Source organism: Oncorhynchus mykiss, chromosome 18 (assembly GCF_013265735.2).
Source record: "Oncorhynchus mykiss isolate Arlee chromosome 18, USDA_OmykA_1.1, whole genome shotgun sequence".
Taxonomy (NCBI): Eukaryota; Metazoa; Chordata; class Actinopteri; order Salmoniformes; family Salmonidae; genus Oncorhynchus; species Oncorhynchus mykiss.
This window is the reverse complement of record NC_048582.1, coordinates 69,534,929-69,548,613: the sequence shown is the minus strand read 5'-3', so window position 1 is coordinate 69,548,613 and position 13,685 is coordinate 69,534,929. Positions and strand designations below refer to the sequence as shown.

The 13,685-nt window shown below is 45.7% G+C and overlaps 1 protein-coding gene across 3 annotated transcripts in view; it reads right to left on the bottom strand.

Annotated features, from left to right (window-relative positions):
• LOC110496907 (protein FAM91A1) overlaps positions 1–13,685 on the bottom strand; it is a 94,316-nt gene that overhangs the window by 64,929 nt on the left and 15,702 nt on the right. For 2 of the 3 annotated variants that reach the window (XM_036953635.1, XM_036953636.1), the window contains exons 3-6: positions 13,495–13,646; positions 12,781–12,838; positions 758–825; positions 311–424 (exon numbers count right to left, since the gene is read on the bottom strand). In XM_036953635.1, coding sequence (XP_036809530.1) covers positions 311–424; positions 758–825; positions 12,781–12,838; positions 13,495–13,646 — 392 coding nt within the window. Of the gene's footprint in view, positions 1–310; positions 425–757; positions 826–12,780; positions 12,839–13,427; positions 13,453–13,494; positions 13,647–13,685 lie in introns of those variants that run through there. The other variant, XM_036953637.1, reaches the window with a different exon arrangement.

The window sequence follows — 13,685 nt, the reverse complement described above, 5'->3', positions numbered from 1 at the left end:
GTATGTGGACACCCCTTCAAATTAGTCAGCCCCAAGCACACAGCCACGCAATCTCCATAGACAAACATTGGCAGTAGAATGGCCTTACTGAAGAGCTCAGTGACTTTCAACGTGGCACCGTCATAGGATGGCCTGACATCAACCCCATCAAACACCTTGGCCTAACTCTGCAGGGGACGGTTGGCATAGTGACAGGAAAACCAATCAGTTGGTGTTTAGCTGTGTGTTTATGGTATGTTGTCTCGTCTGAATAAAGAAACAAAACAATTGAATGGCCATAAGCATTCAAAGGTCACCATGCGGTTCTCACCCTGATGTCATCCTCTGTGATGTATCCGGTCTGAGCCACCCACCACGGCTCTACAGAGATCTCTACTGGCTTGGAGGGGAGCAGGTCTCGCGCCGTTTTCCTACGGAAGAATTTCTGACAAGAGACGACACAGGTAAGTAATTCAATCAATAAAATGTATTTTTCAAGTCATTTTTACATCAGCGGACATCTAGTCAGCAGTGTTGGCCGATGTTTAGTGAAAGTCTGTCTCCACAGCCAGACAAGTGTATTCAACTAAAAAGAGGAACTGAATCTTTTCAGGAAGCTCACTGCAATGTTTAGTCCCTAGAAAACATCTAGAATTAAAAACAATCTGTGTGTTGCGGGTGTAATAACCATAGTATTGTCTAAGTATTTCATCACTTAGAGTACATGTTGACAAACATAAATAAGGATATTATTTAATTATGTTTAAGTTGCTCTTACCTTGGAAGACCTGCACTGGTTCATCAAGTCAATATACTGGTTCCTCCCGATGCCCAGCAGTCTTAGACCTAAAAGATAACCAGGTGTAGCAGTGGTAAGGTGTTGGGACTCTGCTGATAACCAGGTGTAGCAGTGGTAAGGTGTTGGGACTCTGCTGATAACCAGGTGTAACAGTGGTAAGGTGTTGGGACTCTGCTGATAACCAGGTGTAGCAGTGGTAAGGTGTTGGGACTGCTGATAACCAGGTATAACAGTGATAAGGTGTTGGGACAGATTTCTGTAGGCCCTAACAGTTTGTCACAGTGTTAAGTGTTGTGGCTTTGCTGGCATGCATCTCACACATTTTTATTCTGCCCCACCAAGATTTACATGCTAAAATCGCCATATTAACTGGCTTAGCAGCAGTGTGACCGAATACAGCCCTGTCTAAACAGCAGACTATTCCCTTTACAGTGCACAACTTCTGACCTGGGCTCTACTACCATACAGGGAATAAACAGCTGGGGAATATTTGCCGTGCGTCCATAACACTCCTCTTTGATCTACAACATCTGAAATGCAAAGTGGTTTAATTGGTTTCCTGAAACTTCACCACCATCACAGAGCTGAGCTATTTCTGAGAAAGTGTGTGTGTCTGTGGGTGTGTGTCTGTGGGTGTGTGTGTGTTGAGAGTGACTCATCCAAAACTGTACAGCAATCTCTCCACTACCCAGCACCCCTCCCATTCCCGGTGTGTCACCAGCCTGTCCCTCTGCGTGCGTGCGTGCGTGCGTGCGTGCGTGCGTACACACACACACACACACACACACACACACACACACACACACACACACACACACACACACACAGAATATGGAGGGGGAGCAGGGTGCTGGTTTTCCCTGTAATCCATTATTAATGTCGTTCTGTAACGTGGTTCTGTAACGTGGTTCTGTAACGTGGTTCTGTAATGCCGTTCTGTAATGCCGTTCTGTAACGTGGTTCTGTAATGCCGTTCTGTAACGTGGTTCTGTAATGCCGTTCTGTAACGTGGTTCTGTAATGCCGTTCTGTAACGTGGTTCTGTAATGCTGTTCTGTAATGCCGTTCTGTAATGCCGTTCTGTAACGTGGTTCTGTAACGTGGTTCTGTAACGTGGTTCTGTAACGTGGTTCTGTAATGCCGTTCTGTAACGTGGTTCTGTAACGTGGTTCTGTAATGCCGTTCTGTAACGTGGTTCTGTAACGTGGTTCTGTAATGCCGTTCTGTAACGTGGTTCTGTAACGTGGTTCTGTAATGCCGTTCTGTAATGCCGTTCTGTAACGTGGTTCTGTAATGCCGTTCTGTAACGTGGTTCTGTAACGTGGTTCTCTAACGTGGTTCTGTAATGCCGTTCTGTAACGTGGTTCTGTAACGTGGTTCTGTAATGCCGTTCTGTAACGTGGTTCTGTAATGCCGTTCTGTAACGTGGTTCTGTAACGTGGTTCTGTAATGCCGTTCTGTAACGTGGTTCTGTAATGCCGTTCTGTAATGCCGTTCTGTAATGCCGTTCTGTAACGTGGTTCTGTAATGCCGTTCTGTAACGTGGTTCTGTAATGCCGTTCTGTAACGTGGTTCTGTAATGCCGTTCTGTAACGTGGTTCTGTAACGTGGTTCTGTAATGCCGTTCTGTAACGTGGTTCTGTAACGTGGTTCTGTAATGCCGTTCTGTAACGTGGTTCTGTAATGCCGTTCTGTAACGTGGTTCTGTAATGCCGTTCTGTAATGCCGTTCTGTAACGTGGTTCTGTAATGCCGTTCTGTAACGTGGTTCTGTAATGCCGTTCTGTAACGTGGTTCTGTAATGCCGTTATGTAACGTGATTCTGTAATGCCGTTCTGTAATACCGTTCTGTAACGTGGTTCTGTAATGCCGTTCTGTAATGCGGTTCTGTAACGTGGTTCTGTAATGCCGTTCTGTAATGCGGTTCTGTAACGTGGTTCTGTAATGCCGTTCTGTAATGCCGTTCTGTAACGTGGTTCTGTAACGTGGCTCTGTAACGTGGTTCTGTAATGCCGTTCTGTAACGTGGTTCTGTAACGTGGTTCTGTAACGCTGTTCTGTAACGTGGTTCTGTAAAGCCGTTCTGTAATGCCGTTCTGTAATGTCGTTCTGTAACGTGGTTCTGTAGTGCCATTCTGTAACGTGGTTCTGTAACGCTGTTCTGTAATGTCGTTCTGTATCGTGGTTCTGTAATGTGGTTCTGTAACGCCGTTCTGTAATGCCGTTCTGTAATGTCGTTCTGTAACGTGGTTCTGTAATGCCATTCTGTAACGTGGTTCTGTAATGCCGTTCTGTAATGCCGTTCTGTAACGTGGTTCTGTAACGTCATTCTGTAACGTGGTTCTGTAACGTGGTTCTGTAATGCCGTTCTGTAACGTGGTTCTGTAATGCCGTTCTTTAACGTGGTTCTGTAATGCCGTTCTGTAACGTGGTTCTGTAATGCCATTCTGTAACGTGGTTCTGTAACGCCATTCTGTAACGTGGTTCTGTAATGTCATTCTGTAACGTGGTTCTGTAATGCCATTCTGTAACGTGGTTCTGTAACGTGGTTCTGTAATGCCGTTCTGTAATGCCGTTCTGTAATTCCATTCTGTAACGTGGTTCTGTAACGTGGCTCTGTAACGTGGTTCTGTAACTCTGTTCTGTAATGCCGTTCTGTAACGTGATTCTGTAATGCCGTTCTGTAATGCCGTTCTGTAACGTGGTTCTGAAACGTGGTTCTGAAACGTGGTTCTGTAATGCCGTTCTGTAACGTGGTTCTGTAACGCTGTTCTGTAACGTGGTTCTGTAAAGCCGTTCTGTAATGCCGTTCTGTAATGTCGTTCTGTAACGTGGTTCTGTAACGCTGTTCTGTAATGTCGTTCTGTATCGTGGTTCTGTAATGTGGTTCTGTAACGCCGTTCTGTAATGCCGTTCTGTAATGTCGTTCTGTAACGTGGTTCTGTAATGCCATTCTGTAACGTGGTTCTGTAATGCCGTTCTGTAATGCCGTTCTGTAACGTGGTTCTGTAACGTCATTCTGTAACGTGGTTCTGTAACGTGGTTCTGTAATGCCGTTCTGTAACGTGGTTCTGTAATGCCGTTCTGTAACGTGGTTCTGTAATGCCGTTCTGTAACGTGGTTCTGTAATGCCATTCTGTAACGTGGTTCTGTAACGCCATTCTGTAACGTGGTTCTGTAATGTCATTCTGTAACGTGGTTCTGTAACGTGGTTCTGTAATGCCATTCTGTAACGTGGTTCTGTAACGTGGTTCTGTAACGCCATTCTGTAACGTGGTTCTGTAATGTCATTCTGTAACGTGGTTCTGTAATGCCGTTCTGTAACGTGGTTCTGTAATGCCGTTCTGTAACGTGGTTCTGTAATGCCATTCTGTAACGTGGTTCTGTAACGCCATTCTGTAACGTGGTTCTGTAATGTCATTCTGTAACGTGGTTCTGTAACGTGGTTCTGTAATGCCATTCTGTAACGTGGTTCTGTAACGCCATTCTGTAACGTGGTTCTGTAATGTCATTCTGTAACGTGGTTCTGTAATGCCATTCTGTAACGTGGTTCTGTAACGTGGTTCTGTAATGCCGTTCTGTAATGCCGTTCTGTAATTCCATTCTGTAACGTGGTTCTGTAACGTGGCTCTGTAACGTGGTTCTGTAACTCTGTTCTGTAATGCCGTTCTGTAACGTGATTCTGTAATGCCGTTCTGTAATGCCGTTCTGTAACGTGGTTCTGAAACGTGGTTCTGAAACGTGGTTCTGTAATGCCGTTCTGTAACGTGGTTCTGTAACGCTGTTCTGTAACGTGGTTCTGTAAAGCCGTTCTGTAATGCCGTTCTGTAATGTCGTTCTGTAACGTGGTTCTGTAACGCTGTTCTGTAATGTCGTTCTGTATCGTGGTTCTGTAATGCCGTTCTGTAATGCCGTTCTGTAATGTCGTTCTGTAACGTGGTTCTGTAATGCCATTCTGTAACGTGGTTCTGTAATGCCGTTCTGTAATGCCGTTCTGTAACGTGGTTCTGTAACGTCATTCTGTAACGTGGTTCTGTAACGTGGTTCTGTAATGCCGTTCTGTAACGTGGTTCTGTAATGCCGTTCTGTAACGTGGTTCTGTAATGCCGTTCTGTAACGTGGTTCTGTAATGCCATTCTGTAACGTGGTTCTGTAACGCCATTCTGTAACGTGGTTCTGTAATGTCATTCTGTAACGTGGTTCTGTAACGTGGTTCTGTAATGCCATTCTGTAACGTGGTTCTGTAACGTGGTTCTGTAATGCCGTTCTGTAATGCCGTTCTGTAATGCCGTTCTGTAACGTCGTTCAGTAACGTGGTTCTGTAACGTCGTTTTGTAATGTCGTTTTGCCTCTGATGGTCGTAGCTTATCTGTTTGAACACGTCAGTTCCCAGCGGTGGTTAAATCCCGTGGTTAAATCCCGTGGTTAAATGCAGTGGTTAAATCCCGTGGTCAAATGCGGTGGTCAAATGCGGTGGTTAAATCCTGTGGTTCAATCCCGTGGTTCAATCCCGTGGTTCAATCCCAAGGGTAAATCCCATGGTTAAATCCCAAGAGTAAATCCCAAGGGTAAATCCCATGGTTAAATCCCGCGGTTAAATCCCGCCGTCCCCGCCGTTCACGCTTTCAGTTTTATGCGAATGTTGCCATCTATCTACGGTTTTTGGTTTGGATATGCTGACTAGAATGCCAGCTCTCATACGGAGGAGTCTTCTTGCCAAGGGGGCCTCCTCTGACAAATCCTCTAAGTTTCACCCACTAATAAACCCACCTAGTCTGACAGCAGAAAGTCATGGAGCCATCCTGCTTCTGGCCAGTCTGACAGCAGAAAGTCATGGAGCCATCCTGCTTCTGGCCAGTCTGACAGCAGAAAGTCATGGAGCCATCCTGCTTCTGGCCAGTCTGACAGCAGAAAGTCATGGAGCCATCCTGCTTCTGGCCAGTCTGACAGCAGAAAGTCATGGAGCCATCCTGCTTCTGGCCAGTCTGACAGCAGAAAGTCATGGAGCCATCCTGCTTCTGGCCAGTCTGACAGCAGAAAGTCATGGAGCCATCCTGCTTCTGACCAGTCTGGCAGCAGAAAGTCATGGAGCCATCCTGCTTCTGGCCAGTCTGACAGCAGAAAGTCATGGAGCCATCCTGCTTCTGGCCAGTCTGACAGCAGAAAGTCATGGAGCCATCCTGCTTCTGGCAAGTCTGACAGCAGAAAGTCATGGAGCCATCCTGCTTCTGGCCAGTCTGACAGCAGAAAGTCATGGAGCCATCCTGCTTCTGGCCAGTCTGACAGCAGAAAGTCATGGAGCCATCCTGCTTCTGGCCAGTCTGACAGCAGAAAGTCATGGAGCCATCCTGCTTCTGGCCAGTCTGACAGCAGAAAGTCATGGAGCCATCCTGCTTCTGGCCAGTCTGACAGCAGAAAGTCATGGAGCCATCCTGCTTCTGGCCAGTCTGACAGCAGAAAGTCATGGAGCCATCCTGCTTCTGACCAGTCTGACAGCAGAAAGTCATGGAGCCATCCTGCTTCTGGCCAGTCTGACAGCAGAAAGTCATGGAGCCATCCTGCTTCTGGCCAGTCTGACAGCAGAAAGTCATGGATCCATCCTGCTTCTGGCCAGTCTGACAGCAGAAAGTCATGGATCCATCCTGCTTCTGGCCAGTCTGACAGCAGAAAGTCATGGAGCCATCCTGCTTCTGGCCAGTCTGACAGCAGAAAGTCATGGAGCCATCCTGCTTCTGGCCAGTGACAGCAGAAAGTCATGGAGCCATCCTGCTTCTGGCCAGTCTGACAGCAGAAAGTCATGGAGCCATCCTGCTTCTGGCCAGTCTGACAGCAGAAAGTCATGGAGCCATCCTGCTTCTGGCCAGTCTGACAGCAGAAAGTCATGGAGCCATCCTGCTTCTGGCCAGTCTGACAGCAGAAAGTCATGGAGCCATCCTGCTTCTGGCCAGTCTGACAGCAGAACGTCATGGAGCCATCCTGCTTCTGGCCAGTCTGACAGCAGAAAGTCATGGAGCCATCCTGCTTCTGGCCAGTCTGACAGCAGAAAGTCATGGATCCATCCTGCTTCTGGCCAGTCTGACAGCAGAAAGTCATGGATCCATCCTGCTTCTGGCCAGTCTGACAGCAGAAAGTCATGGAGCCATCCTGCTTCTGGCCAGTCTGACAGCAGAAAGTCATGGAGCCATCCTGCTTCTGGCCAGTCTGACAGCAGAAAGTCATGGAGCCATCCTGCTTCTGGCCAGTCTGACAGCAGAAAGTCATGGAGCCATCCTGCTTCTGGCCAGTCTGACAGCAGAAAGTCATGGAGCCATCCTGCTTCTGGCCAGTCTGACAGCAGAAAGTCATGGAGCCATCCTGCTTCATACATTTGATTTGACGTTTTTAACACGGTGGGGTTTCGCAATAATTGTTAAATCAGTGAGTTCACAAGTTGTTTTTGTAATTCCTATGTTATATTTATAATATTCCTAAGAGGAATAACAAACAGAACTGAGAAGAATTCAACATGAGGTCAAAGATCAAACAAGACCAAGTGAACAAAAGATACAAAAGGTTGCAAAAGACACCAAATGAACAAACCTGGACCTTCAAGACAAAGATGTTGCCATTACGTTCTTATTACGATGAGTAAAACGTACTGACAACATTTTCAAGTCAATCTGGTGTTTATGAGAAAAGCAGAGGTTTGTGGTAACTGGGGTTTTTACAATACAGATATGTTCCTGCCCATTTGTGTGGTTTTAATGACAGGTGCGGTGATTTGGTGTCAGCAGCAGCACAGCTGAGAGAGGATGTACAGTAAACAAAAATATAAACGCAACATGTAAAGTGTTGGTCCCATGTCCAATGACCTGAAATAAAAGATACCTGAAACTTTCCATACGCACAAAAAACGGTATTTTTTAAATATTTGTTTTATATCCCTCGGTGATCCTTTCTCCTTCGTCAAGATAATCCCTCGCACTGACATGTGTGGCATATCAAGAAGCTGATTAAACAGCCTGATCATTACACAGGTGCACCTTGTGCTAGGGACAATAAAGGGCCACGGGCAGTTTTGTAACACAACCCAATCCCACAAACATCTCAAGTTTTGAGTGTAAAATTAGCATTCTGACTGCAGGAATGTCCACCAGAGCTGTTGCCAGAGAATTGAATGTTAATTTCTCTACCATAAGCCACCTCCACTGTTGTTTTAGAGAATTTGGCAGTACGTCCAACCAGCCTCACAACTCCAGACCACGTGGAACCACGCCAGCCCAGGACCTCCACATCCGGCTTTTTTACCTGCGGGATCGTCCGAGGCCAGCCAGATACTGACTGGTTTTCTGATCACACCAGATACTGACTGGTTTTCTGATCCACTCCCCTAACTTTATTGTACCTGTGATCAACAGATGTATATCTGTATTCCCAGTCACGTGAAATCCATAGATTAGGGACTAATGAATTCATTTAAAGTGACCGATTTCCTTTTATTAATATATATGTAACTCAGTAAAATAATTTCAAACTGTTGCATGTTGCACTTATATTATATTATATGTGTGTGTATTGGGGGCGGCAAGTAGCCTAGTGGTTAGAGCATTGGGCCAGCAACTGGGTCCTGAACTTCCTGAGGGGTTGCCCACAGGTGGGGGGGGTAGGAAACAACACCTCCACTTCGCTGAACCTCAACACAACAACACAAGGGGCCCCACAACACTGGGGCCCCACAACACTGGGGCCCCACGTACTCAGCCATAAGACTGCTGAACAATTAATATAAATCGCCACTGGACAATTTACAACCCCCCCCCCCCCCCTTCCTTTTGTACACTGCTGCTACTCTGTTTATCATCTAACTATGCGTAGTCACTTCGCCCCCACCTACTTGTACAGATTACCTCAACTAACCTGTACCCCCCGCACACTGACTCTGCACCGTAATACCCTGTATATAGCCTCCACATTGACTCTGTACCGGTACCCCCTGTATATAGCCTCCACATTGACTCTGTACCGGTACTCCCTGTATATAGCCTCCACATTTAATCTGTACCGGTACCCCCTGTATATAGCCTCCACATTGACTCTGTACCGGTACCCCCTGTATATAGCCTCCACATTGACTCTGTACCGGTACCTCCTGTATATAGCCTCCACATTGACTCTGTACCGGTACCCCCTGTATATAGCCTCCACATTGACTCTGTACTGGTACCCCCTGTATATAGTCTCCACATTGACTCAGTACCGGTACCCCCTGTATATAGCCTCCACATTGACTCTGTACCGGTACCCCCTGTATATAGCCTCCACATTGACTCTGTACCGGTACCCCCTGTATATAGCCTCCACATTGACTCTGTACTGGTACCCCCTGTATATAGCCTCCACATTGACTCTGTACTGGTACCCCCTGTATATAGCCTCCACATTGACTCTGTACTGGTACCCCCTGTATATAGTCTCCACATTGACTCAGTACCGGTACCCCCTGTATATAGTCTCCACATTGACTCAGTACCGGTACCCCCTGTATATAGCCTCCACATTGACTCAGTACCGGTACCCCCTGTATATAGTCTCCACATTGACTCAGTACCGGTACCCCCTGTATATAGTCTCCACATTGACTCAGTACCGGTACCCCCTGTATATAGTCTCCACATTGACTCAGTACTGGTACCCCCTGTATATAGCCTCCACATTGACTCAGTACCGGTACCCCCTGTATATAGTCTCCACATTGACTCAGTACCGGTACCCCCTGTATATAGCCTCCACATTGACTCAGTACCGGTACCCCCTGTATATAGCCTCCACATTGACTCAGTACCGGTACCCCCTGTATATAACCTCCCCATTGACTCTGTACTACTCTGTGTTACTTTTTATTTTAGTCTACTTGGTAAATATGTTCTTCTTCTTGAACTGCACTGTTGTTTAAGGGCTTGTAAGTCAGCATTTCACTGTGAGGTCTACTACACCTGTTGTATTCAGCATTTCACTGTGAGGTCTACTACACCTGTTGTATTCAGCATTTCACTGTGAGGTCTACTACACCTGTTGTATTCAGCATTTCACTGTGAGGTCTACTACACCTGTTGTATTCAGCATTTCACTGTGAGGTCTACTACACCTGTTGTATTCAGCATTTCACTGTAAGGTCTACTACACCTGTTGTATTCAGCATTTCACTGTAAGGTCTACTACATCTGTTGTATTCAGCATTTCACTGTAAGGTCTACTACACCTGTTGTATTCAGCATTTCACTGTGAGGTCTACTACACCTGTTGTATTCAGCATTTCACTGTAAGGTCTACTACACCTGTTGTATTCAGCATTTCACTGTGAAGTCTACTACACCTGTTGTATTCAGCATTTCACTGTGAGGTCTACTACACCTGTTGTATTCAGCATTTCACTGTAAGGTCTACTACACCTGTTGTATTCAGCATTTCACGGTAAGGTCTACTACACCTGTTGTATTCAGCATTTCACTGTAAGGTCTACTACACCTGTTGTATTCAGCATTTCACTGTAAGGTCTACTACACCTGTTGTATTCAGCATTTCACTGTGAGGTCTACTACACCTGTTGTATTCAGCATTTCACTGTGAGGTCTACTACACCTGTTGTATTCAGCATTTCACTGTGAGGTCTACTACACCTGTTGTATTCAGCATTTCACTGTAAGGTCTACTACACCTGTTGTATTCAGCATTTCACTGTGAGGTCTACATCACCTGTTGTATTCATCATTTCACTGTAAGGTCTACTACACCTGTTGTATTCAGCATTTCACTGTAAGGTCTACTACACCTGTTGTATTCAGCATTTCACTGTAAGGTCTAGTACACCTGTTGTATTCAGCATTTCACTGTGAGGTCTACTACACCTGTTGTATTCAGCATTTCACTGTGAAGTCTACTACACCTGTTGTATTCAGCATTTCACTGTAAGGTCTACTACACCTGTTGTATTCAGCATTTCACTGTAAGGTCTACTACACCTGTTGTATTCAGCATTTCACTGTAAGGTCTACTACACCTGTTGTATTCAGCATTTCAATGTGAGGTCTACTACACCTGTTGTATTCAGCATTTCACTGTAAGGTCTACTACACCTGTTGTATTCAGCATTTCACTGTGAGGTCTACTACACCTGTTGTATTCAGCATTTCACTGTGAGGTCTACTACACCTGTTATATTCATCATTTCACTGTAAGGTCTACTACACCTGTTGTATTCAGCATTTCACTATAAGGTCTACTACACCTGTTGTATTCAGCATTTCACTGTAAGGTCTACTACACCTGTTGTATTCAGCATGTCACTGTAAGGTCTACTACACCTGTTGTATTCAGCATTTCACTGTAAGGTCTACTACACCTGTTGTATTCAGCATTTCACTGTAAGGTCTACTACACCTGTTGTATTCATCATTTCACTGTAAGGTCTACTACACCTGTTGTATTCAGCATGTCACTGTGAGGTCTACTACACCTGTTGTATTCAGCATTTCACTGTAAGGTCTACTACACCTGCTGTATTCAGCATTTCACTGTGAGGTCTACAGCTGTTGTATTCAGCATTTCACTGTCAGGTCTACTACACCTGTTGTATTCAGCATTTCACTGTGAGGTCTACTACACCTGTTGTAATCAGCATTTCACTGTAAGGTCTACCTACACCTGTTGTATTCAGCATTTCACTGTGAGGTCTACTACACCTGTTGTATTCAGCATTTCACTGTGAGGTCTACTACACCTGTTGTATTCAGCATTTCACTGTGAGGTGTACTACACCTGTTGTATTCAGCATTTCACTGTGAGGTCTACTACACCTGTTGTATTCAGCATTTCACTGTAAGGTCTACTACACCTGTTGTATTCAGCATTTCACTGTGAGGTCTACAGCTGTTGTATTCAGCATTTCACTGTAAGGTCTACTACACCTGTTGTATTCAGCATTTCACTGTAAGGTCTACTACACCTGTTGTATTCAGCATTTCACTGTAAGGTCTACCTACACCTGTTGTATTCAGCATTTCACTGTAAGGTCTACTACACCTGTTGTATTCAGCATTTCACTGTAAGGTCTACTACACCTGTTGTATTCAGCATTTCACTGTAAGGTCTACTGCACCTGTTGTATTCAGCATTTCACTGTAAGGTCTACTACACCTGTTGTATTCAGCATTTCACTGTAAGGTCTACTACACCTGTTGTATTCATCATTTCACTGTGAGGTCTACAGCTGTTGTATTCAGCATTTCACTGTCAGGTCTACTACACCTGTTGTATTCAGCATTTCACTGTGAGGTCTACAGCTGTTGTATTCAGCATTTCACTGTCAGGTCTACTACACCTGTTGTATTCAGCATTTCACTGTGAGGTCTACTACACCTGTTGTAATCAGCATTTCACTGTGAGGTCTACTACACCTGTTGTATTCAGCATTTCACTGTGAGGTGTACTACACCTGTTGTATTCAGCATTTCACTGTGAGGTCTACTACACCTGTTGTATTCAGCATTTCACTGTAAGGTCTACTACACCTGTTGTATTCAGCATTTCACTGTGAGGTCTACTACACCTGTTGTATTCAGCATTTCACGGTAAGGTCTACTACACCTGTTGTATTCAGCATTTCACTGTAAGGTCTACTACACCTGTTGTATTCAGCATTTCACTGTAAGGTCTACTACACCTGTTGTATTCAGCATTTCACTGTAAGGTCTACTACACCTGTTGTATTCAGCATTTCACTGTGAGGTCTACTACACCTGTTGTATTCAGCATTTCACTGTAAGGTCTACTACACCTGTTGTGTGCATGTGACAAATAAAGTTAGATTTTTACAATACAACTAAAAGCTAGCAGTTTATCCCGAGAGAGGGAGTACTACAATACTAGTAACAGTCAGCAGTTGTGGAGGAAACACACACACACACACACACACACACACACACACACACACACCCAGCTCAGGAAAAGTACAGCAACAGGCTACTTACAGTCAGCAGCAGTGAAGTTGGGCAGCGAGTCGTAACTCTTCTCTACGTTCATGATGTCCTGGAGGTGGAGAGAGGGAGGTGGAGAGAGGGAGGAGAGGAAAGAGAAGAGGGAAGAGGAGGGAGGGAGGTGGAGGGAGGGAGGGAGGGAGGGAGGGAGGGAGGGAGGGAGGGAGGGAGGGAGGGAGGGAGGGAGGGAGGGAGGGAGGAGATAAGGAAGAGAGGGGGGAAGAGAAGAGAGGGGGAAGATAAGGAAGAGAGGGGGGAAGAGAGGGTGAGGGGGGAAGAGAGGGTGAGGGGGGAAGAGAGGGAGAGGGGGGAAGAGAGGGAGGGAAGATAAGGAAGAGAGGGAGGGAAGATAAGGAAGAGAGGGAGGGAAGATAAGGAAGAGAGGGAGGGAAGATAAGGAAGAGAGGGAGGGAAGATAAGGAAGAGAGGGAGGGAAGATAAGGAAGAGAAGACAGGGAGGGAAGAGAAGGATGGAGAAATTATCGAGGGAAATGGGAGCAGCAAATTAAACCACTTTCTCTTCCTACACCATTTCCTCCTTCCCTGAGCCTTCATTAATCACCAAATATGTCCCGAATGGCACCCTATTCCCCATTTAGTGCACTACTTTTGACCATGGCTCTATGGCACCCTATTAGTACCTCCATGATGCTGATATAGTAGGAGAAGGGGTGACTACAGTAGATATAGTATATAGTATTATAGTACCTCCATGATGCTGATATAGTAGGAGAAGGGGGTGATGCGGAGGCCTTTGACCATGATGTCTGACAGGTGGTAGGGGTAGAGCATCAGGTGATCTCGGCTGTACTTCAGCAGCTCCTCATAGTACTTCCTCTCATCCTTCCTCACGTGTCTCACTGGACAGACATTGGGGGAGAGGACAGACACACTCAGAT